General features: G+C 42.9%; 3 protein-coding genes across 3 annotated transcripts; 2 read left to right on the top strand and 1 right to left on the bottom strand.

The window, feature by feature from the left end:
• Positions 1–1,282: 1,282 nt before the first annotated feature.
• Positions 1,283–3,830, top strand: ptpmt1 (protein tyrosine phosphatase mitochondrial 1). Its single transcript, XM_056278604.1, has 4 exons — positions 1,283–1,521; positions 2,127–2,207; positions 2,289–2,480; positions 3,392–3,830. The coding sequence occupies exons 1-4, from the start codon at positions 1,375–1,377 to the stop codon at positions 3,512–3,514; spliced, it is 543 nt and encodes a 180-aa protein (XP_056134579.1). The 5' UTR covers positions 1,283–1,374; the 3' UTR covers positions 3,515–3,830.
• A 1,247-nt stretch (positions 3,831–5,077) lies between these two features.
• ndufs3 (NADH:ubiquinone oxidoreductase core subunit S3) lies at positions 5,078–18,883 on the top strand. The gene is made up of 7 exons (XM_056278603.1): positions 5,078–5,144; positions 5,468–5,536; positions 5,729–5,826; positions 11,092–11,241; positions 13,056–13,181; positions 17,313–17,432; positions 18,419–18,883. The coding sequence occupies exons 1-7, from the start codon at positions 5,090–5,092 to the stop codon at positions 18,587–18,589; spliced, it is 789 nt and encodes a 262-aa protein (XP_056134578.1). The 5' UTR covers positions 5,078–5,089; the 3' UTR covers positions 18,590–18,883.
• Positions 18,884–21,579: 2,696 nt separating this feature from the next.
• c1qtnf4 (C1q and TNF related 4) lies at positions 21,580–23,240 on the bottom strand. The gene is made up of 2 exons (XM_056279351.1): positions 23,013–23,240; positions 21,580–22,398 (listed from the first exon to the last, which is right to left on the bottom strand). Exons 1-2 carry the CDS (start codon positions 23,238–23,240, stop codon positions 21,580–21,582), a joined length of 1,047 nt encoding a protein of 348 aa, XP_056135326.1.
• Positions 23,241–24,698: the final 1,458 nt, after the last annotated feature.

The following is a 24,698-nucleotide window of genomic DNA, read 5'->3' as shown; positions in this document are numbered from 1 at the left end:
TTTTGGGGTTTGCCGTATTTTAACTAACACTGTTTAGATTTACAATATTGCAGATTAGTGGACGTATGAAAGATGCAAACAAAATGCTGTTCACATCTTGTGCTGCACACTTTATTTTTATTTTATTTTGCGTGTGTGTGTATATGTGTGTTGGGGGGGCGCTTTTACTTTATGCAATGAATGGACAGGCAAACTGCATCATGAGTGCACTTTTCTATGAAAATTTTGTAGCGCTTTATGCTGTTTGTGCACTCAGGCAATATTCCATCGACATTCTCCTCAAATAGGCTTTTATTTACAAATGAAATGTGCTTTTATAGCTATCAATGAAGCAACCCTGACTTTATTGGCAGGGCGATGCCATTGTTTTATCACGCTTTTGTAGTAAATGTTAAATACGCTTTGTATAATATAATTGTTTTTTTTATGTATTAGCGTTGTATAACAATTTGGGTGCATTTATGAATCATAAGGACTTCACTGAGTAACATGGATTGGCAAAACTGACGAAATAAAAATAAATTAGTTCTCCGTTGTAGCGCACTGGGCTGTCCATTTTTTATGAATCACGGAATCCGAATCGTCGCATTAGTTTTGCAGTATCTGCCAAAATAAAATGGAGATACTTCCGATTTAGCGATTTTTGCTTCAAAATACAACCGACGTTAACGCGTTGACAACTGAATGGTATTTCTTAATACCGTTAAAAAAATGGCCAAATCACATTTTAAAAAGATTTTGAAGAATATGGCTTGGGAGAAAAAATTGTTGGGGCACAGTCATTCACGTGCGGCTTTAAAGCAAGAATAGGTGTTGAGTTGTCATAAGGTAGCAGTTGACATCTAGTATACGGCGATAGAGTCGTCCTCTGGTGGTAGTGTAGGGCCTGAAATAGTAAATGCAAGCGACTCTAACCGTGGATTGATTGTTGGTGCCAGACGTTTTAGCTCTTCAGAAACCGCTGACATCATGGAATGTTCACTCTATAGAAAGTCGCTGACTTTATTATGTCATTCTACAATTGACATAAAACAAAAGTCAAAATATTTTTTCATTGTATTGTTTAAGTTTACTTTAACCCGGAGACTTAAGTGATAGAAGGAGAAAAAAAAGTACAAGCGAAACCCTTTCCCTATAGAGGCTATAGAGGCAAAAACTAACCTCAGAAGCTGCAATTTCCTTCGAGGCCTTTATTTTGAAAAGATCAGTCACGCGATCCAACATGCTTACTTTACATTGGTTGAGCCACTTTTTACCGGAAGTCGAATGCTGGTAGCAGGAATGTGGGCGGGCGATCCAATGAAGACTTGAACAATGTTTGAAATAATGAACATGTAACGGATTAAAATTTGGGGCTATTTACTTTGCCTAATAATGTCTGGAGCGTTGGCGAGGCTGCTTTTCTACCCCACATTAGCTTACAATGTGGTTATGGAGAAGGTGTCCTCCAGGCAGTGGTTCAATCGAGTGGACCAGACTGTCATTCTCGGTGCCCTGCCATTCAAGTCCATGACAAAAGAGGTAAGTTCTGCTCGCCGGCGATGCCTGGAATAAATTACATACTTGGTTAAATCAGACAGACAAATTGTCATACACACCATTGACTAAATCACTAAAAGTTGGAATTTTGGACCTTGGATTGCGATCTCTGATAAAATGGGGTGTCTTGTACCTAGGTTACATAGAAATCTAAAACCCCCAGAAGTTGCACATAGGAATCTTTATTATGTGTACTGTTTGTAAAAGGATTGGAAAGATGTGTGGATGAAAATAAATGTAAGCCCATTTACTAAATGTTTTATGGTTTCTTACACTTGGCCAAATGTTGTTACTTCATATTTATGTTGAAAATATAAGCCTTTGTCTTTGGCCATAAACAGTAAGAGGGAAACAATGAACCCATTTGTCTAACTTTTAATCTGGAAATTAGCAGTCAGCATTCAAGAGCTGTATTTCATCTTTTTTTCTTTTTTTTGTTGCTTGCCTTAATTTGGTATTAGCAGATTATGACCCTACAATTTTCAAATATTTGAAGTCTGTTTCATAGAATTTATCTTGCTTCCATTTAAGCTCTGCTACCCCAAAAAGTTAAGGACTCACTAACGGTTATTCTGTTTGTTTCCCAGTTAGTGGAAACACACAATGTTAGAGGGGTTATAACCATGAATGAAGAGTATGAAACGAAGTACTTCTGCAACTCAGTCGAGGTGAGTCTTTGCACCTGGTCTCTGGCTCTAAATGTCCAAAATACATTTAAGGTGAGTTTGACTTGATGCACTTCAATGCAGGAGTGGCGTGCTGCAGGGGTCGAGCAACTGAGACTGAGCACCGTGGACCTGACTGGCATTCCAAGCCTGGAGAATCTGCATCGAGGGGTGGAGTTTGCCTTGCGCCACAGGGAGGAGGGCACCAGTGTCTATGTACACTGTAAGGCTGGACGCTCCCGCAGTGCCACTCTAGCCGCCGCCTACCTCATACGGGTTAGTCTGTACTTCTGAAATAAGTGTGTGGGTGTTTGTCCATAGAGGTTTTGAAATGAGTGTGCGTGTATATGTTTGTACATTCCAATAGTGTGTGTGTATGTGTGTGTGTGTGTGTGTGTGTGTGTGTGTGTGTGTACGGATACAGGAAAAAAATCTTTTTTCCTCTATCCGTGTTGATATTCCGCTCCTCATTAGTTGAGCACTCACAACACCATTGACGGTTTTGGAAAATTATGTATAGTCCAGTGAGTCAAGTAAATTCTTTATGAGACAGTACAAGCCTGTTTGTGTGTGTGTGTGTGTGTGTGTGTGTGTGTGTGTGTGTGTGTGTGTGTGTGTGTGTGTGTGTGTGTGTGTGTGTGTGTGTGTGTGTATTAGTGATGTACGGGTTAACTTCAAGTTTGCGGGCCCGTGGTTTTTAACTATGGTACCCACAGGTTCGGGTTGAAAAAAGTCTTGTTGGTGAAGTTTGAGCTGGTTGCGGAGGGGTCAGGTTTAGGCAAAGAAAACCATATGTTTTTATATTATTAATATAAATAAATCTACAGTTGATATCCCTAAACTACCTTAGCTGTTTTCATTCAGATAATATATCCCGACCTGTTTTGACCTGCCTATTCCCAATTTCTCCCCGGGGACTGAGATATCTTGTCTATTCTTCCATGTCTTCAATCAACCTACATTTATTAACAGAAAAAAAATATCAAAGCCATTTAAAAAAAAAAGGATTTGAAATCACGGACATCCATTTGCTAACCGCGGATCGGGTTGCAGTTGGCAAATTAAACCAAAGCTTACATGCCCATCACTACTATGCATGTACCTGCCTGTCTACACGTTTGTGCATGTGTTTGTGTGTATTTGCATCTGCTTTTTGGTTTTGACAATTTGCCCTTTTCCATTGGCAGTTACACTGCTGGACTCCGGAGGAGGCCTGTCAGATGTTGGCCTCCGTTCGACCACACATACTGGTACGCTCTGCACAGCTGGATGTACTCAGGAAGTACCACCAGCAGGTCTGCACGGGGTAATGAAGATGAGCGCAATGAGGGGCAAGTGGAGGGTTGTGGTGTTTTCCTACAGGAGCTGTTAAAGACTCTCCTCAGGCTTCTTAACTTATATAGAAGATCCATATGATTGAAATGTTGTCCAGAAGGTTCGTCTGCACAGAGCAGAAGCTAAAATGAAAGGAAGAAAACAATTCAGTGTTTATTTTAAAGATCAATCAATTCAAGCTCTACAATATACACTGAATGTTATTTTTAATTTATATTTCACATCATTCATATAATACCTCAGTACAACTTCCAGTTACTGACAATCAACATTTAATAAAGTTGTTGTGAAAGATGAGCACTTGGTTGTGATTCCTCTTCATTGTCAAGGTCTTATTTGTTGTCAGTTAGATGGGTGATTATGATGCTGTGTCAGATAAGGTAATCAACCATTTCTCAGGGAGATTGTGTTGTGCAACACTTAAGCTGACAATACGTATATCAATGTAGCAACAGTACATGCATACATACATGTGTGTAGTATATCACAATGTATAGGGTATAGTATAATCATAGTGTATATATTGGCGGGACGGTGGCCCAGTGGTTAGCGCTGTCACCTCACCGTAAGAAGGTCCTGGGTTCGAACCCCAGGGTTGTCCAACCTTGGGGGTCATCCCAGGTTGTCCCCTGTTGGAGTTTGCATGTTCTCCCTGTGTCTCCAGTTGGTTTTTTTCCGGGTGCTCTGGTTTTCCCCACCATCAAAAAGATATACTACATGTTAGGGTTAATACTTCTGTCTGTGTCCCTGACTGAGGCATGGCAAGACGAACTGGAGTTGGTCCCTCGGCGCTGCATAGCGGCTGCCCACTGCTCCTAGCTACACAGCTAGGATCGGTTAAATGCAGAGCATGAATTTCCCCACGGGATTAATCAAGTATATATATATATACGTGTATATATATATATATATATATATATATGTATATACGTATATATATATATAAAGTGATGTCCTTCAGTAATGGTGTTGTCACTTAACTAAGCAATGAATGACATAATAGCCAACTCTGTCCCAAAATTAATCTGCCCAGTCCAATTTCATATCATGGCTAATGGTAAAAGAAGAGTAAAAATTACAGGTTTGAATTAATGTAGAAAATACACAGGATAACAAGGCCAAAGCACTGTTGTACAATGATACAAGGCCAGACAGAACCACATAGTCTCATGCACACTGGTCATTGTATGAGACCTTTCCTCCCCTTCCCAGATTTGAAATATTTCATCAATGGGACTATATACAGTTGTGCTCTTAAAAATATACAAACTGTCAGCAAAGAATTAGAAGCAAAATAAGTAGATCATGATTTACCACAGCACATAGATAACAGGAATTAGTGAAAGACCTAGGTCTGAGTAAAAAGCTTTTATTCCCTCACTCACTGTGTACCCATCTCTTCGAATATTATATGAACACCAAAACTCAGAGAGCGTACTATAATTCCGTATAATTCAGACTTTTCCTCCGACCGCAAGATGGCGTGGCGCGTTACGTCCCGTGTAGTTAGATACAAAAAAAGGCACAAAGAACAAGATTACGGCGTAAACATGGCGGCGTCGTTGGTGCGATTTGTCCGGGGAGGTCTTGGAAGGAGTTATAACTGTAAATTGAAACCGTCGTTGGATCAGAATGCTGTTTGTTTTAGTGATCCACATGGACATGCTTGTATATCCTCGTTATCGAAGGAACTCGCTATTTTCAGCGATCAAGAGTGTTATGGTTGACCTTCGAGCTAGCTAGTTAGTTAATGCTAACGTTACTATGCGCGAGATGTTTTGTCATTAGTGATTGATTTGGCAGATTGCGACCCAGACAGATGTTTATTAAATTGCCGATATAAATGGTCAAAAAGACTACACGCCCGCCAAACGAATATACGTTGTGTTCGTACTTGCTTGATAATCATGTAATTTCTTGTTTTGCAGTTGCAAATCAGAGTGCATGTCTTCTCCAGCAGCAGACGAGGTCAGCGGCCACCACCGCTGAAAACAGACGTGAGTAAAGAGGGATGCAGCACAAACTGATTAATGTGATCTTCCTCAACTGATGACTTACAGAAAGACAGTTGTTGACCTCGTTGTAATATCGCTAATGCTAAACTATTGTTTATTATTATTATTATTATTATTATTATTATTATTATTATTATTATTATTATTGCTTATTCTCTCCCCTAATCCCTGCAGCCACAGTCCGCCCCAAAGATGCTGTCACTCACAACCAGCTGGCGGCGTTCGGGGAGTATGTGGCTGAGATACTGCCCAAATATGTCCAGCAGGTCCAGGTCAGTTGTTTAGTGCAGCAGGGCCCTATGAAGTCTTTAGAGATCTATTTTCCTGAATTCTGTTTTATTCGTTTCCATCCTTTTCATGTTTCTGATTTTCCCCAGTACTTGTTTTTATACATACTGCGCTGATAATCTACTTTTAAAAAATCAGCACTCTTAATTTTTCCGTTTAACTTTTTATTAAAAGCATTTTGGTTTAATTTTTCCAGCCTAAAAAGGAAACATAAAACATTTCTTTGAAATTTGTTTTTTATTTGGATGTTTGATAAATTTATACAGAGATTAAGAGAATCTTTAAACTGGACAAAAATGGCTTTCATATATCAGAAAAATTAGAGGCAACATTTGACTAAATCCAGGATACTATTAATAAGTGAAAATAAATACATCAACAGACACACAGAGCTTCCAACACGCAGTGTTGGTCAGAATTGCCAGCAGCTTAAAAGTAATTAGATTGCCAAACATGCTTTACATTAGAAAATATATTTTTCTCTGATGCTAAATGGTCGATGCTGTCTTTGAATATTGGATGTATTTATGAAATGAACTGTAATTGTGGGAGGCATTCTTGCCCCTTTATACATATGTGTGCATGTATAATTGTGGTTGTGTGGGTGTCTGCTTGTGGTGTGTGTGTGTGTGTGTGTGTGTGTGTGTGTGTGTGTGTGTGTGTGTGTGTGTGTGTGTGTGTGTGTGTGTGTGTGTGTGTGATGCGCGAGTCCTGCGGGTTGGGTGTGTTCGGGTAAGCTTACTAGAAAATATCATGGGTTCGGGTGGACGGGTCAAAAAATGACAAAGCAGCACTCCGAGTAAGTTATAAATAACTTACAGAAACATTGCGGGCAATAGGCTGGGCTGTGCATTACTAGTCTACCTTCTCTTTCCCTATCTCTGTCACTCTCTCTCAATCGCACACACGCAACGCAGGCAGCTTTATCATCAATTTGTGGTTGTGGTTTTGGTCAATGCATGTGTTTTAGAGTGTTGAGACTTCACCTATAAGTTTTTCCCCTAAGTGGAGTCCGTACTCTTTGTTAACACCGCCAAAATTCTTTTTTGGCCAGAAAGTAGAGGTGTGTGTGTGTGTGTTGATTTCCGGCAGCCCCGTGCAGTTGTGTGGAGGTGCCGGTCGTCTAGGGATCCCCCTTGCCATCGGAACCATCTCCTCTACAATCAAGTCATGTGGCGTTGGGAGAAGCGCACCCCCCATGCCACTTTAAAAACCATCTCTGCGCAGGTATCTTCTGCTATCTGAGTCCCCGACCTCACAAAGTCTGGCGGCGATGGAGTATCCAATGACGGGAGCAGGTCTGAATGAGCTGGGAGCTCTTAGTTGGAACTCTGCACACCAGCGGCACAGGGCAACGGTCGTTAGCAGCTGGGATTGAGTGGCAGCTGTTTCCGGCAGACCCCTGTGCGTCTGAGCAGCCCTATTTAGGGACCGCACTGCTCACCCCTTTCAGGGAACGGCCTAGAAAAGGTGGCCCAAAAATTGCCCACTCAACACTGCGCCTGGGCAGGAAACCGCACCTGCCGGGCCATTCCACTATGCGGTCGAAAAACAAACATCATACCACTAAGATTTGCAGCATGGAACATAAGAACACTCCTGGACGTCAGCCATGGTACGGACAGACCTCAACGCAGAACAGCACTTATTGCTAGCGAGCTGAGGCGCTATTGTGTGGATGTGGCGGCACTCAGTGAGACCAGGCTCCTTGAAGAGGGCTCGCTCAATGAAGTAGGAGAGGGCTATACCTTCTTTTGGAAAGGATACCCCCTAGGAGGTCAACACATCCATGGAGTTGGTTTTGCAATTAAGAACAGTCTCTTACCCAACCTCGAAGAAACACCAGTGGGCATTAATGAGCGGCTTATGACTCTCCATATACCCCTTGCAAAATGTCGATACATCACCTTGATAAGTGCCTATGCTCCAACTTTACCATCTCATGATGAAGAGAAAGATCGCTTCTACCAGGCACTCGATGATATACTCATCAACATCCCAAGGAGCGACAAAGTCATTTTGCTTGGTGATTTTAATGCCCGAGTTGGGAAGAATATGCAAAATTGGAATGGAGTGATTGGCGCCCACGGCATTGGAAAAGTCAACCCCAATGGCATAAGACTTCTTAGTCTGTGCTCGGAACATGACCTCACCATCACAAACACCATTTTCCAACAAAAGAATAAATACAAGGCATCCTGGATACATCCCAGATCCAAACACTGGCACCTGCTTGATTATGCTATCGTGAGGGGGGTTGATCTTAAAGACGTGCTCCTTACAAGAGCTATGCGAGGAGCAGACTGCTGGACAGACCACCGTATGATCCTGACAAAAGTCAGAGTACATGTCCGACCCTTGAGACGCCAATCTGGGCCAAAAAAGAAACCACTCCACTGCGCCAGACTATCCAACAGTGACACCCGAAACACCTTCCGTCGTTCTCTAGCCGACAACTTAGTTGACATTGAACAGCTGATCAACTCAGAGTCTGGGATGGATGAAAAGTGGACCTCTCTGAGCACCACCCTCTTTGACAATGCAGCCCAATCCATTGGCTTCAAAACCAAGAAACATCAGGACTGGTTTGATGACAATGCCGGAACGATCTCCACCCTCCTGGACAACATGCATAAGGCACACAGAGCTGCCCTCAGCAACCCACTATCCCAACCTCTCAAGAAAAAATGGCAAGACCTCCGCTCTGAGGCCCAAGCAACTCTGCGGAAACTGCAAAATGAGTGGTGGATTTTGAAAGCCAACGAAATCCAGGCTCATGCAGACAGGAACGACATGCATGGTTTCTATGATGTAGTTAAGGCCATCTATGGCCCCAGAAACTGCTCCCTGACACCCGTTAGGTCTGCTGATGGAACAACTCTCATCAAGGATCAGGCCCTGTTAGTGGAGCGGTGGGCCGAGCATTTTAACACCCTGCTCAACCAGCCCACCCCAGTGGACTCAACTGTACTGGCAGAACTCCCTCAACAGCCTACCTTGCAAGACCTAGACCTCCCACCATCTTTTAAAGAAATCCTACATGCAGTCAAGACCCTGAAAAACAACAAAACCCCTGGACCTGATAATATTCCAGCTGAAATTCTCAAGGAAGGAGGCTACCTCTGTACGAGGACACTGTATCTCTATATCCTTGAGGTGTGGAGTTGCGAGTGTGTCCCCCAACAGTGGAAAGATGCCAACATTGTGGCCATTTATAAAAACAAAGGAGACAAATCCATCTGCTCCAACAGTAGGGGTATTTCACTGCTGGCCATTGCAGGAAAGGTTCTAGCCAAGATCATGCTCCGCAGACTAACACTCGCAATAGCCGAACAGGTCATACTAGAGTCACAATGCGGCTTCCGAAAGGATAGAGGGACCATTGACATGATCTTTGTGACACGCCAGCTCCAGGAGAAATGCAGAGAACAGCACAAGGATCTATACATAGCATTCATAGACCTCTCAAAGGCATTTGATACAGTTAACCGGGCCCTGCTGTGGCAAGTCCTGAAGAAATTTGGATGTCCACTCAAGTTTCTTACCATTCTTGGACAGTTTCACTCAGGAATGATGGCCCGAATGGTAGTGGGGAACCGCAGTTCTGAGCCCTTTGGTGTGCAGACTGGAGTCAGACAAGGCTGTGTGCTAGCCCCAGTCCTGTTCAATATCTTCTTAGTCTCTGTTACAACACTGTTACGAAGGAGGCTGGAGAAGCAGGCTGGAGTTACCATTGACTTCAGGCTTGATGGTAACCTATTCAACATCAGGAGGTTTCAGGCAACCACCAAGTTGACCTCTGAGACCATTATTGAGCTACAGTATGCCGACGATTGTGCCCTGGTAGCTCACACACCAGAAGCTCTACAAAACACTCTGTCGGCAGTTGTAACTGCATACAGGAGAATGGGACTGATTATTAACACCCAAAAGACAGAGGTAATCTGTCAGTTGACTGCCGGCCTCCCAAACCACCCAACAACCTTCACAGCAGAAGGGCAACAACTGGCCACCGTTCCTGCCTTCAAATATCTGGGAGGTATGTTATCCGACACCTGCAAGATAGACGATGAGATTCAGCACCGCCTCAAACAAGCCTCAACATCTTTTGGCCGTCTAAGGAGAAGGGTTTTCCAAAACAGCAACCTCTATCTCCACACTAAAGTGCTTGTTTACAGAGCAGTGTGCATCTCCACACTACTCTATGGATGTGAGGCATGGACCATCTACAGCCACCATCTCAGAAGCCTGGAGGCCTTCCATGTAAAATGTCTCCAGAGGATCCTTGGCATTACTTGGGAGAACAGAGTGCCACACACAGAGGTGTTGGAGCGGGCAGGCAGCTGCAGTGTGGAGTCTACCCTAAAACACCATCAACTCAGGTGGCTTGGGCATGTTATTCGCATGCCCAGCGAATGACTCCCACGAAAAGTCCTCTACGGCCAACTACGCCTTGGTCAACGCACTGCTGGTGGGCAGAAGAAGCGGTTCAAAGACCAAATGAAGACCACACTAAAAAGATGTCAGATCAACCCCTCTTCTTTGGAGGAACTTGCTTTCTGCCGCACAACCTGGTGCTCTCACATCTCAGAGGGAGTGAAGTACATGGAAAACCAGCGCACACAACACCGTGTAGCAAAGCGTGCAAAGAGGCATGTTCGCAAAGCTACCCCTACCCCCTCCAGCACCACTTTTACATGCCTGCAACCGCAACTGTGCATCCAGGATCGGACTATTCAGCCACCAAAGGACCCACAAATAGAAGAAGATGGTCATCATCGGGCACGATGGACAACCAGCAAGCGTGTGTGTGTGTGTGTGTGTGTGTGTGTGTGTGTGTGTGTGTGTGTGTGTGTGTGTGTGTGTGTGTGTGAAAGAGAGACAGTTCATGTCAGGTTGCTTTTTTTGCTGCTATTCAACAATAAAGAGCACTGTTTGGAACAATTAGCCTGTTTATTTAGTAGCCTAGACCCAGACGCTTATTAGGCTGAGATACAATAGGCTAAGCCTTGCAGTCAGTGTATTTTGCAGGACAAACAGCCTAAAAATGAAATAGTGCAACACTGCTCACTTTGCTGTAACCTAGGCTAAATTTGGAGGTTCGCGGTTTGGCTTCAGTTTGTTAATTAATGCATATTTTAGTGAGTCAGGTGGTGGGGATTGGCTCTCATAACAGGTTAGGTGGGTCTGAGTATTAAAAAAAAAACCTGACCTGCACATCACTAGTATGTGTGTATTTGATTGTGCAGGTGACATGTTATAATGAGCTGGAGGTGATGATCCACCCTGATGGGGTGATTCCAGTGCTGACCTTCCTGAGGGACCACACCAGTGGCCAGTTCCGCAACATGATCGACCTCACTGCTGTCGACATCCCTAGCCGGCAGAACCGCTTCGAGGTAGGAACTGCCTGACCTGGGTATAAACACACATGGCCATACAGCACAAGTGTCAAAACCATATCAACAAATACAAACACTCCCACTACAAGGTACTCTGACATGTGACATAAATACACACACATGCACAAAATAACATTATAGAACCACTTCAGAATAGTACAGCAAAACACCAGCCACAGTTTGAAATGAAAGTGAATCAGATTTCCTTTGTTAATCAAGTTTTCAAATTACCAGGAATTTAACTTTATGCATTGCTCAGTGTCACACTTGGATAATGAATACATAATGTTTGAAAAATAGCATATGAAGTAAAAATATAAAATATTGAAAATAATATGAACAAGTGAATTCATTGTTCTCTATATCTTGAAATGTTGTATCCAATGTGTATGATTTTTTTTAAAAGTTCTATGCATTAGGCCAGAGACAACAGGTGTTAGTACACAGAGCAGTTCTCAATAAATGTGTAAAAAAAAGTTTAAGAGCTATTCACCAATTTCCTCTTAATTTGGAATTTTTACTTAGTACAGTCTAAATTTAAGAGCAGTGCCAACAATGTCTTTCAAACACCATTACCCCATTATGGGGTATTGTATGTAGATTGATGAGAAAGAAAGGAATTTAATCCATTTTGGAATAAGGCTGTATATTGGATACAATTTACAGTCGGAAGACTACAGAAAGCCACAGCTTTATCCTCTAGTTTTTGAATATCTGCCATTATCATTTATGTTTTAAGTTCATGTTAACATGTTTTTTCTTATGCAAAAATAAGTGTTCTTTTTTATGTGTCTATACATAAAGGATCAGAACTATAAATCCAGGAACAACACAGGTGGACAACTTCATCTCACCAACAAGTGTTCTCACTCATCCTCCCTTAATTTTTGTAATGATATTAATTTGAGTTTTCTGTGGTCATGGCTTGTGAAAATAGAACGGGATACGGAGCATCAAGTCTTAACATTTTTAAAAGATTAAAATACTTTTCCCCCCTTGTGAAACACTATCAACCACATGTTCCCCTTTACTTTTATTTTTCCCGAAAGCATCTGCTACCTTAACAAGCAGTGATAACTTTGTAATATTTGTAGCTAATGTTTTTATTGGGAGGGTTAGGGTTGACCCTCAGCATCAGTTACCCCTGACTATTATGTTTTGCTGGCAGTGGACTCCAGTCATTCCTGCTCCACACAGTTGAAGGCCATGGAGATGAACAAGAATTGTTTAATGTTTAAAAAATATTTTATATATATAAAAAGAAAGATGTTTACTGCTACGTTAGTGTCTTTGATTTATGCCCTTGATATGGTCCTTAAGAATACACCTCTTATTAGCGGTCTAAGCATCGGCTTTGTGTCGATGCAGTTGCCCACTAGGGACGGGTTCGCGCCCCGGTCTCGTCAGATCCGAGTATGGCTGGACTCGATGAAGCAGCAATCATTAGTAACGCTGTCTTCAGGAGGGGGCCGGAGTCGGCTTGTGTTCGTCACGTGAATGCGTCTCTGTGCATGTCGGAAAAAAAAGTGGTTTGGCCTGGAGTCGCCTTGTCACGAAAGTGGGGAGGCGGTCTCGTTCGAGACTGCCGGCCGGAGAGATGCAGTTGGCGAACGCATGCAGTACGAGGGCGGTGTTTGAATTAAAATAGGGATCGATTGGCCACTACATTGGGAGAAAAAAAGGAAAAATCAGAAATAAATTTATATATATAAAAAAAAAAAGAATACACCTCTTAATGCCAGTGCTGGAAAGCATACGAAATGTTATTTTGTTGTTTAAGTCTTAACTGCATGTGTGTCTGTCTGTCTCAGATTGTGTACAACCTGCTGTCGCTACGTTATAATTCACGGATCCGTGTCAAGACGTACACAGACGAACTGACACCGGTGGACTCTTCCGTTCCAGTTCACCAGGCCGCCAACTGGTATGAGAGAGAGGTGAGTCATGCCTCGCATCCACGCACACATAGACACACACACCACAGTCAACACTTGCACACCTCTCATCACACATAGCCAAAACATCTTCATGCACACACCACATATTCACCAACATACCAACGCACAACCACAAACACCAACAACATTTATCTACGCGTACACAACCATCAACAACCACAGTATTCTCACCTTCAATATCTTAACACACCTCACAACCAAAACACTTATCCTGCATACACAACACAACAGAATTTACCAGCCAAAAATCATTTCACATTTCAGGGTGGCAGTATTTTCCAGTGACTTAAAGCAATTAATTTGAACACAATTCATTGAAAGCTCACCGCCATCAGACCAGCTAATAATTCTGAGCTGCTGAAATGGGGTCCTCCCTATAATCCCCGGGTCCTATAGTCTCCGGGTCCTATGTTCCCCACTTTGTATGAGACCGGGGAATATCGGACCTTTTTGTATACAGAGGGCCCTATATTCCCCACTTTTCCCCAAAAGGGTCCTATGTTCCCCGTTTTGTATGTGCAGGGGAACATAGGACCTTTCTTTATAAAAAGGGTCCTATGTTCCCCTAGGGCACCCGGGGAACATAGGACCCTTTTTATAAAGAAAGGTCCTATGTTCCCCGGTCAGCAGGTTTGACGCTGTTTGGCGCAAAAAGTGCATTATCAATAATGCATTATTTAGGGCAGATTATTAAGAAGACAATGAATCATACGATTTCTATTTTCATATCACAAAAACGAATTCACAAAGTCCAGGTTGGCTAAAGTATGTGGAAACTTTCGACACTAAACCAATGTCAACTTATTAGGCTATAGCCTATATTTGGGCGCATAACCCACCCCGGTAGTTCTCTGATATTTATGCGTGAAATGTGTCACTTATCGAGGAAAATGCGCCTCGCCGAGTAGGTGAGCTGGCTCGTCTGTGTCTGAATGTAATATAGTAAGCCTATGTTCCTTGGGCAATTGTACCCGGGCATAGCTCAGTCGGTAGAGCTCTCGCCTATGGATCGCAAGGTCATGAGTTCGATCCCGGGTGCCGCCAACTCAGCGTATGAGTAGCACATTGTGCGAGAAGTGCTGGGAGCTGAGGATAGGTGTTGTGTTCCGTCCTCAGCAGTCCATCTCCCAGAGGTCTAGCGCATTGTACCAGGGATAGTAGACTCCTGCGAAAGCCGACTGATATCGACAATAGGCCAATTCCGACCCACTTCTTCTATGTTCCCTAGAAAGCCGTCGTTCCCATCATAACCACACCAGCTTATTGGGAAAAGCATCTGACAGATATTAGATAGAAACCATCTGCTCAGTAAGGCCCTTTAAGCATCATAATTGTAATGATAATAATAATAACATAATAATAATGACAATAATAATGATAATAATAATAGCATAATAATAATAATGATGATGATGATGATGATAATAATAATAATAACAATATAGCCTTATATTAGAAATGCTAAAAATTGGATAATTGAAATATTTATAATTATAAAGTAGGCTAATATAGCATGGTAATAACAATAAAATAATAACAATATCTGCCTGGTCTCTTAAGATTCTAAGATGCTTTATGTTACAGAAATAACGGGACATAGGCCTAGGCTAATGAATACGCCTTTTTGACAAAATATGAATGAAAGGCTAATCAACAACGCTAAAGCTGAATCACAAAACACATATTGCTCGAAAAATAATTTATAAATAGCCAAATGCACACATGATTTCGAGTTTGGAAATATTTAAGACTTGTCGTGGATGTGTGGTCATCTGCACGCAAGTTTCCTGGCGTTCTAAACCACATGATCAAAATTCACCAATGTCTAAACCGCCCGCCAACTTGCAACAATTTGCAACAATCGGTTGTTATCGGTGATAACTCGTGGACTCAGTCATGTGCTTACTAGCCTACAAGAAGACAAACAATGGCGATAGTTATGGATGGTGATCGAGGGGGCAAAGTGTTGGTACATGAGAACTTCAGATATCAGAAGCACCGCACCAATCAAGACACCATTAGAGGGAGGTGCTGGAGGTGGAACTGTAGAGTGCCACTGATCACAAATAGATTTGAAGTGGAGGACGTGGATGCTAACATTATTGTGCACGATGTTGGGGAACACGTGCATCCCCCTGACGGAGAAATGGTGCACCGTGCAGAATTCCGACGGGGTGGTTGCAGAAGTTGCGAGGGAGCCAACAGTCCCAATCAGAAGGATCTATAATGCGCAAAGGGTCCTGCAGCGTCGGCAATGTCAAATCCAGGGTTTTAGCCCCTCTTTGTTGAGTAGCCTAATGGACTAGGACTACTCATTTTGATTTTTTGAAGAAGAAAAAAGCCTTAACGTTAGGCTAGTTAGGCCTTGGGAGATTTTTGTTTTAGACCATGCCTTTTCTGGGGGGCTTCTGCCATAGACCAACCCTTTTTCAGCCAAGCTTTTACTAGAAGCATTTTGTTATTAATAGCCTATTATCAGCATTACTATTGATAGTATTATGCCTGTAATTGTTATTTGTTATTAGGCCTCTTTTATAATTAGGCTATTATTATTATCATTATTATTATTAGGCTGTTATTATTATTATTATTATGTATTATTTCTTATTATTATTATTGATATTATTACTATTATTATTATTATTATTATTAAAGAAGAACATCAAAGGATGTAAGGTAGCACTCATCAAATGAAAAAAAAAGACACAATTCTCTATTTTACCATTTCATTGTTTGGCATCAGTCATTAACTTGGCCGGGTTGTCTTCTTCAGAAACCTTAATGACTGATGCCAAACAATAAAATGGTGAAATAGAGGACTGCCTCTGTTATTTCTTTACCATTTGGTGAGTGTTACCTTACATCCTTTGATGTTAGTCTTTGATTCATGTCTTTGGTTTAGCACCTCCATAAGCCTTTAGTTTTTTGAGAAGCACATATTATTATTATTAGGCAATTAGCCTATTGTGTAAGGTAGGCGGCCCCCGTTGATGGATACTCTGTGCTGGTCCTAAATTTCAAGTCCTGGTCTAAGTTCTCTGCCTAAAAAGTTCATCATTAAAGTCTTTTTGAAAGAAAGTCTGCCAAGTGATTTAATATGGAAAACGAACTGCAAAGTAACAAGAAAGTGGCTGAAGTGTCCAGTGCTGTGCAAATTGAACTTTGAGCGAAGGTGGAAATGGCTAGGTTATATTGGTAAGCGGGCCTACTGCAAGACACACTTGCGTTGATTGCCGACTGTCCATGCTGAGCCGGAGAGCCAACTAACTAGGCCTACTGCAGTAAATATTGGTAAGAAATAACAATAAAGCAAATTACAGCCTCCTCTATAGGCCCAATTTGGATACGCACTCAAGGTGGCCTGCGATATACAACAGCCAACAATGGTAATACGGCCTAATTTAATCAGCGGAGGAATAGATTGTTGTAGCCTACAACTCAGCCATGACCCAGGTTTTTATTATTTTGGACCCGTTAAGGAAATAATTTGCAAAAAGGGTTCTAAGTTCCCCGGTTTGTTCCTCGACTGGCAATAGCGGGGAATATAGGACCCTTTATTTGGAAAAAGGTCCTATGTTCCCCTGGAAACAGCGGGGAATATAGGACCCTTTTTCCAAAAGAGGGTCCTATGTTCCCCGGTGTCTATTGCAATGGGGATTATAGGACCTTTTTAGGGGAAAACGGGGAATATGGGACCCTTTTTTTTTCGAAAGGGTCGGACCCGGGGACTATAGGCACGGCCCCGCTGAAATAGGGCCCTGTGATGGCCTGACAGCCTGTCCGGGGTGTCTCCCCGCCTGCCGCGCAATGACTGCTGGAATAGGCTCCAGTATCCCTACGACCCCGATTGGGATAAGCAGCTTGGATAATGGATGGACTTAAAGGAAGTGACAGTGTAATAAGCAGGGATATCAGATAACAGGGCTGTACTCTTTTGCGCAGTACAGCAATAATGCTGTCACAGTGTTTGAAGGAGGTCTTTGTATTTATTGTCTATGGTGAAAGTGTTTCTGCAGAGTAACTTCCATCACTACTCTGTATCTGTGAATGTTCACGTTTTGAAATGGTGTTGGTTATGAGGACAAGCATTACCTGTGTGTCTGTGTGCAGGTGTGGGATATGTATGGTGTATTCTTTGCTAACCACCCTGACCTGCGGCGCATTTTGACGGATTATGGTTTTGAGGGTCACCCCTTCAGGAAGGACTTCCCTCTCTCGGGATATGTTGAGGTGAGTCCTGTTGGCACCACCTGCCTTCAACAAGAGAACAATGGACTTCAGTTAACTCCACGAACTTACTGAGATGATTAAGACACCTTAAGAAACCTTTTTGTCTCATAATTTCAGGGGTTTTATGTATGTGTGTGTGGGCATGCGTGCGTGTGGGCATGCATGCCTGCATGTAAACATCTTAGCTGGGGTTTTTTTTTTTGGCTTTTTAAATAAGTGTGCATGTGAAATATCCCCAGACGCAGCAACCCAGATGACGTTTGTACAATACAAAGACCTTAAACAGAGACTTCAGATGTATTATTTAAAGAATCCATATTTACACTGGTCTTAGAGGAATTGTTTTACTTTGAACAATGTAAAACACTTTAATGTACTGCCTCAAAAAGAGGTGGAACTCTAGTGAAATCAGCTTGTGGGGTGTTTGGTTGGAGTAGCCACACCAATTTGCCTCATTTCATCTTTTTTTTCTTCTCTCCAAGCTTATAGTACTTACTGTAAGTTCAGCATGAACCTAAGATATTGTCCTTTTCCCCAAATACCTAAACAGCCTATGAAAAACTAACTAAATACATGTGTTTTTTTTAAGGGCATTAGATCTTATTTGTTGCATATATTATAAGTTGTTAATGTGAATGACTATGTTATTATAGGGTTTAACTTTGGTTCCGATTATGTGAATATGTGCCGTTGCTCATGTGAATGCCATGGGTTTATCAGGTGGGTGTATCCATTCGCATCTGTGTGTTCCTGTTCTGGATTTGAGTATTTGGCTGATGACAATTAATTGCCTTACTGATTGTCTGCCTGTCTCTCTTGTATGTCTATCTGTCTGTCCATTCTGTCATTCCAAAGTGAAGAATGACAGAAGAGATGGTCACAAAGGGCCTTGACTCAGATTTGAATTGACAGCATTGTGGCTCAGTCTGTGCCTTCATGGAATGGCTCACTGAAGGTTTACCCCTTTTTTTGTCTCCCCGCACCAGGTGCGTTACGATGACGAGGTGAAACGTGTGGTGGCTGAACCTGTGGAGCTCTCGCAGGAGTTCAGGAAGTTTGATCTCAGCACTCCCTGGGAAGTGTTCCCTGCCTACCGAGAGCCTAAGGATGCTACGCCAAAACTGGAGGGTGGTGACAAGGTGCCGGAGACAAAGTGATCTTCCCTCTGTTGCTGCAAATAAGAGTCCCACCGCCACGTTACCTTCTGTGTATCTGTATTGGTTAGGAACTCGCACCCCTTCCAGATAGCCTTCTGAGATATTTATGTAAATAAGAATCAAAATAAAAGAGTTCTTAACTGATGATGGCAGTGTTATGGTTCTTGTCGAGAGTGAATTGGGTTAGATGGGGGGGCTTGTATATTTAGCAGGGCTTGTAGGATCTAATTTGACTAACTCCAATTAATATTATGCATTGTTTGTTAGTTTCACCAAATATGAATAAAAGTTATTCCAAACCATCCGGTTGTGATGGAGTCTAATGTCCACCATGATTTAGGTTATTTATGTAAAATTCAAAGATGGAACGCATGATTTGGGTAGAAACCAATCGATATCATTTGGTTGCTGTACCCAACTTGTCCAGATGACGGCACTGTTTACGTGGCTGAGATAATTGATCAGAGTAGGCTACGGTAGATTCCCAGTCACATAGCTGATCTAAGACACAACAACACGGCACTTAGTCTTTTTATTTTCACTGAAGCATTTACATTGAAACATTCAAGACATTTCAAATAGTCAACATTAACCAAGCTGCTACGACAGACACGGGCCAACTCGTGTTTGAAATTCATTCATTTAAATTTGGCGGGCCACTCGTTTTGGCGGGTCTGTGGTTTTCGGTTGGATCAAACAAACGGCAGTTTTACTCTAGTGATTCGTGAATTCGGTCGCAGAAAAACAAACAGTTTGATCCATGCCTGAGATAGCTTAATCTAAATCACAATGATCGTGTTTTCGTCATCTTAATCACATGGAGACAGGCACATATACATCCTACTTATTGTCCTGTACAGATGTGTGTGTCAGTAGAAATTTGACCTAACACAGGCGACGGATGGACACAACTGTTCAACAGTCACGGGTTTTTTTTTTTTTAATTCCGTTGTATTTTCTATGGACATGCATGCATGCATGAAAAAGTTCCCGTGAGTCAGTCTGGTAAATTGTGCTTATATCCCCCACAAACGATTACCAACATTATAAATGCCATCAGTCAACGTTCTAGGATTTTTTCACAATTTTTAGACAGTGGGCACAGACTCAGGCAATGGATAAAATCCGCTGGATATCACAACCAGGGAAATCACAGATCTGTTTGGTCTGTTTTATCCACCATGCACAAAGGAAGCTAAAATAATAAAATATTCGAGTCTCAAAGGATTATACTGTGACAGACAGTATTAGCACTGACAGGCTCTCACACCACAGGCTATTGTAACAGAGTGGGGAGAATGTATTGCGATGTGGGGAGAGAAAAGGGTTTTATCACTTTCCAGTGACTGACAGGAAATTGTCCATAAGTGACACCTTTGCAGATAGACATGTTCACGGGCCAATTCAATGGCTCGTCAGTGGATATAGGCTAGTTATGGCATGCAATAGAAGAAACCTTTTTTCAATTGCAAATAAACTGCCAATGGCTAATAGAGACACACACACACACACACACATTTTTATTTATTTTTTGAGAAATTGTTCAATTTTATTGAATTAGAATATAGTTTGACCTTTCATTTGGTTACTTTACTACAATTGTCAATAGGATTATATGAAGAAACAATTCTCCTAACCTTGTGCCTTGTCACTGTGGTTTCATTAACTATGACTTTGAAGTACAAAAGTCATACTCTAAATAGTTTTAATCGATTCAGAACCAGTGAAATCATTTGATTTTTCTTTTGTTTTTGGTTTGGCAAAGAATTTCTCATTAGCTAAATTTGCCTGCTTAAAAATGCCTCCGATATGTCAGACCTCGTTGTGAGCAGTTTCACTGTTTTCTTTGAACGACACCTACATACAGCAAGGTTTGTGGATTATCTTGAGTAACTGGGTCATGATTTGTGGAAAGAGACATTGCTGTTGAGTTTTTCAAATGTATTTTTTAGCAATTTGAGCAACACAAGCCGAGGGCCATCCAGTTCCACTGTATTTGAGAGAAGGCAGACATCTCTATGGCAGATATCTCCAAAACTGGGCAACTCACACCAAAACGATCTAGATGGATAAATAATAGCAGTACAGGTATGAGGAAAAACACGTATTTTTCATTTTGGGGTGAACTGTCCCCTTAAATGACGCCACTTCATAATGTCAAGGTTCATCTCAGCTTAAGCAGCATGGTCTGTCTCCCAGCAGTGTGAAATTAAACAGGCATGCTTATTACACTGGCCTAGGAGCAGCAATTCAATTTTCTCTACAGAGGTCACCATCTGAAGAAATGAATTAAACTCCGCTAGAATTAGAAATCAAATTATGGTCCATGTCCCCTCAGGCCCAGAAGGGGTATGTGGTCAAGAAAAGTGAGTGAAGAACGGCAGTTGGCCTTCAGTCATCCAATATGGAGTCACAGTCAGGTTTGGTCCTTTAAGCTTGTCCTCATGGGGTCCTGCTGTGACAAGGTTTTGGAGGGTGAGACCCTCCAAACTGAAGAAAAGAAAGACTCAAAACAAAACCACCAACGTTATTTTAACATGCTTCTCAAGACATTTAAAGAGGTGATTTCTATCACAAGTTCACACAGAAATGCGTCATTTGAAAGAGATGAGAAATGCACTTAATAATCACGTTACTGTCATTCAGGAAAATCACATTTGAGTAATGATGACGTCAATCTGCAGGAAGCAATCAGTTTGATAATGAAGAGATATTCATTCAAGTGGTCCACAGCCCTGTAGTTGGTCCAAAGTAACCCCAGCCACACACACATAAACACCCACCCACTCAAACCCAAAATTTTGCCAAGAAATTCATATGAAGAGGAAGCATCAAAGTTAGCCACAAAACAGCCCATGCAAATAAATCAAACACCTTGAGATCCACAACTCCACATAATCCCAAACACCACATTTGTGGTGCCTTCCCAGCACCAGTCCCCACCCATCCTTCCCAAAAAACAAAGTCCTATCTCTTCCAGTGAGCTGCAGCTAGGGCTTCCTGTCCACCTGTGAATGCCTGGTGGTGATTGGTGGGAGGTCAGCGTAGACCAGGAAACCTGTGAAGGTAATGTATTTGGCATGATTGCTGTATGCTCCGAAACCATCTTTCTGGTGGGAGTAGAGCCAGACAGTGTCCCCCGGTTTAAGGGATAGCATCAGGCTCTGGCTCTGAAGGGCCTTCTCTCCCTGGCTGTCATCATAGATCATAGCCTGCACCTCCAGGTGATTCTTCATCAGTTTGACCGACAGTGTCTTGTGCGGCAGCTTGCCCACATTGAAGGAGAAGTAGTACGCCCCAGGGACGCGGCAGGTGAACACCCCCTCCGTCATGTTGAAGTCCTCTCCGATGTTGACGAATGCAGTGTCAAAGCTGATGGGCTGGTGCTGGGGCACGCCCCCCTGGTCCACTCCGAGAATGCTCTGGGTGCGCCCCACCGAGAAGGCGGAGCGCTGGTCATCATCTTCTCCCTCCTCTTCATCCTCTTCCTCCTCCTCCTCCCTGCGTTCTTGCTTCTGTTCCACTGACACGTCCCCAACTCCAGGTCCAAGCTGCGGTGGTGCTGTTGACTCTGTGGCCTCATTACCTTTTAAGGGTGTGAGATTCTCTTTCCAGGGCTGCTGGGGGTCATAGCCAGCGTGATGGTGGCGTGTTGTCTGGTAGCCGTAGATGTCAGGGTAGACCAGGTAACCGTTGAAGGTGGTGTAGTGTCCCGTGTTGCTGTAGAGCGCATAGCGGGGGTCGCCGTGGAGACGGAGCCAGACAGTGTCGCCAAAGTCGAGCTGCAGCATGGCGCTCTGGCTCTGCACCTGAGGATGAAGACTGATGTTACTATTCCTGGTTAATGATGACAGATCTGGCTATTTTAACATCAAGCACCAAATACTAACAGCAATGCATAATCCTGTCCTCTCCCTCAATTCGTTTTCGAATCCAGTCATTAAGACTGGCAGTACGTCTGGTTTTACAATCCAACGGACCATTTGTTGCATTCACCAATTGCGGCAGGTCTAACAACTTCCTGATTAGATGGCTATAATACCTGGCAGAACAGAAGACCAGCCGTACTAGCAGTCCTGACAAGCAGAGTTGTGAACCACTGATCTATCCCAGAAAGTTGAATCAGTTCATCTGGACACAACGTTTATTGAGAGAAACATTTCATCCCTCATCTAAGTGACTCTGTCAGTCTCAACTGACTGCAGGTATCCCCACCCTTATAAACAATACAGTGGCATAATGACCGAAAACAACGATCGGTTTCATATGCAAATTGTCGTGATCATTAATTAGAGTTACAATGGCCTATTTGAGAAAAGTTTCAGTTTAGAGTTCGAGGTAGCAACCATTCATCCATGGTTTGGCTTCTGTCAAACCTTCTTGAGCCATCCTACTTTCCACTCCTCTATCACATCCTACCTACCTTCCTCTCCTCCCCAGAGTTCTCCTCATAGACGATGGCCTGCACCTCATTTCTGTTCTTCATCAGCATGACCGAAAGGTCCTTGTGGGGGAATTTTCCCACTGTGAAGGAGAAGTAGTAGGCTCCGGGGATACGGCAGCGGAACAAGCCAGCCTTTGGGTCAAAGTCGTTGCCAATATTGACATAGATGGTGTCAAAGGTCACCGTCATCTTAGGCCCACCCTCCATGCTGTGGGTTCGAGCCACCGAGAAGGCCGAGCGGAGCTCCGCATCCTCTAGCAGACGAGCGAACCCCTGTACAACCCCAGCATAGCTCAGACACAGCAGGGTGACCAGCAGGCTGGATGGGAGAAGCATCATATCTGTAGACACAAACAGGGAAGAATCGTCTTTTGAGGCACCTGTGAAACTTAAGTAAATGCCCCCCCCACACACACACACCTCCAGATTTCTGCATTCAAAAACAAAACAGCCGAACCAACTGAGACCTGACTCACACTCGCGTTCCTCAGCAAATTATGCTACAATCGCTGCAAACTGATATCTGCTGATGGTAATCGAAAATAGTAATGTCCTCAAACGTCCTGTGTACTTACTGTCTTTTCATTAAAATTCACTTGCCTCATCTATCTTGATTGACTGTTGATATTCAAGTCAATGGATGATAAAGGGCAGCACTCGCATAGAAATTGCACGTAGCATATTTATACTGCATTCATCCTAAACATGACCATCAACCCAATTCGCTATCTCGTTCTATAGGCTCATAATATAGTTGCACCTGCATTTTAATATATTGTAGTAAAACTACCTAGCTCCTGAAACCCAGAGCACTGATCTAATTCATTCTATTCCTTCCCCATTAAAACTATGACTATTTCTATGATAACCCCCCAACCAAACCCCCTTCTCCTAGCTGGCTGTTGAATCACTGTTTGCTCACATCATTACATGCCCCACTACTCATCTCTTGCCACGACGGGCCATTATTTCAAACAATCAAACAGTTTCTCCCAATCGTGGATCAAAATTTGGGTTTTTCTGTCAGGCTAAACATCTCAGATCAGAGTCAGAGAAGCACCTTATTTTAGCAAGAGGAAGGCAGGTGTTAATGAGCGAGCATGGCTTTAAACCAGGAGTTTGGGAATGAACTTGACACTAATCCACAAGAAGACGGCTTCTGTACTGTGTGTGAGAGAGAAACACAGCACTAAATTTTGGGAAGATGGACACACACACACACACACACACACACACACACACACACACACACACACACACACACACACAAACCTTCTGCTCTGTTGTGTTCTGCTCAAGTGGATTGCTCTCAGCAGAGGAGATATTAACGTGTCCTTTATTAGCAGAGACAAGCTGCCTCATTGTCCTGCTCAAATGAACCAACAAGAGGCTGATGCAGAGGTGTAGCTATCAGCAGACCCAGTTCACACCAAACACATACTCGACACAAAGGATACAAGTCATCACAAAAACATGTGTCAGACCCAGAGGGGCAAACCACCACGCCCCCTCGCTCTCGCAACACAACTACTACTGCTACTTTTGGCTGCTCCCGTTAGGGGTCGCCACAGCAGATCATCCGTTTCCATTTCCTCCTGTCTTCTGCATCTTCCTCTGTCACACCAGCCACCTGCATGTCTTCCCTCACCACATCCACAAACCTCC

The sequence above is a fragment of the Lampris incognitus genome, chromosome 4 (genome assembly GCF_029633865.1).
Source record: "Lampris incognitus isolate fLamInc1 chromosome 4, fLamInc1.hap2, whole genome shotgun sequence".
NCBI classification, from domain to species: domain Eukaryota; kingdom Metazoa; phylum Chordata; class Actinopteri; order Lampriformes; family Lampridae; genus Lampris; species Lampris incognitus.
The sequence above is the reverse complement of the archived record's forward strand: the minus strand, read 5'-3'. Positions and strand labels throughout refer to the sequence as shown.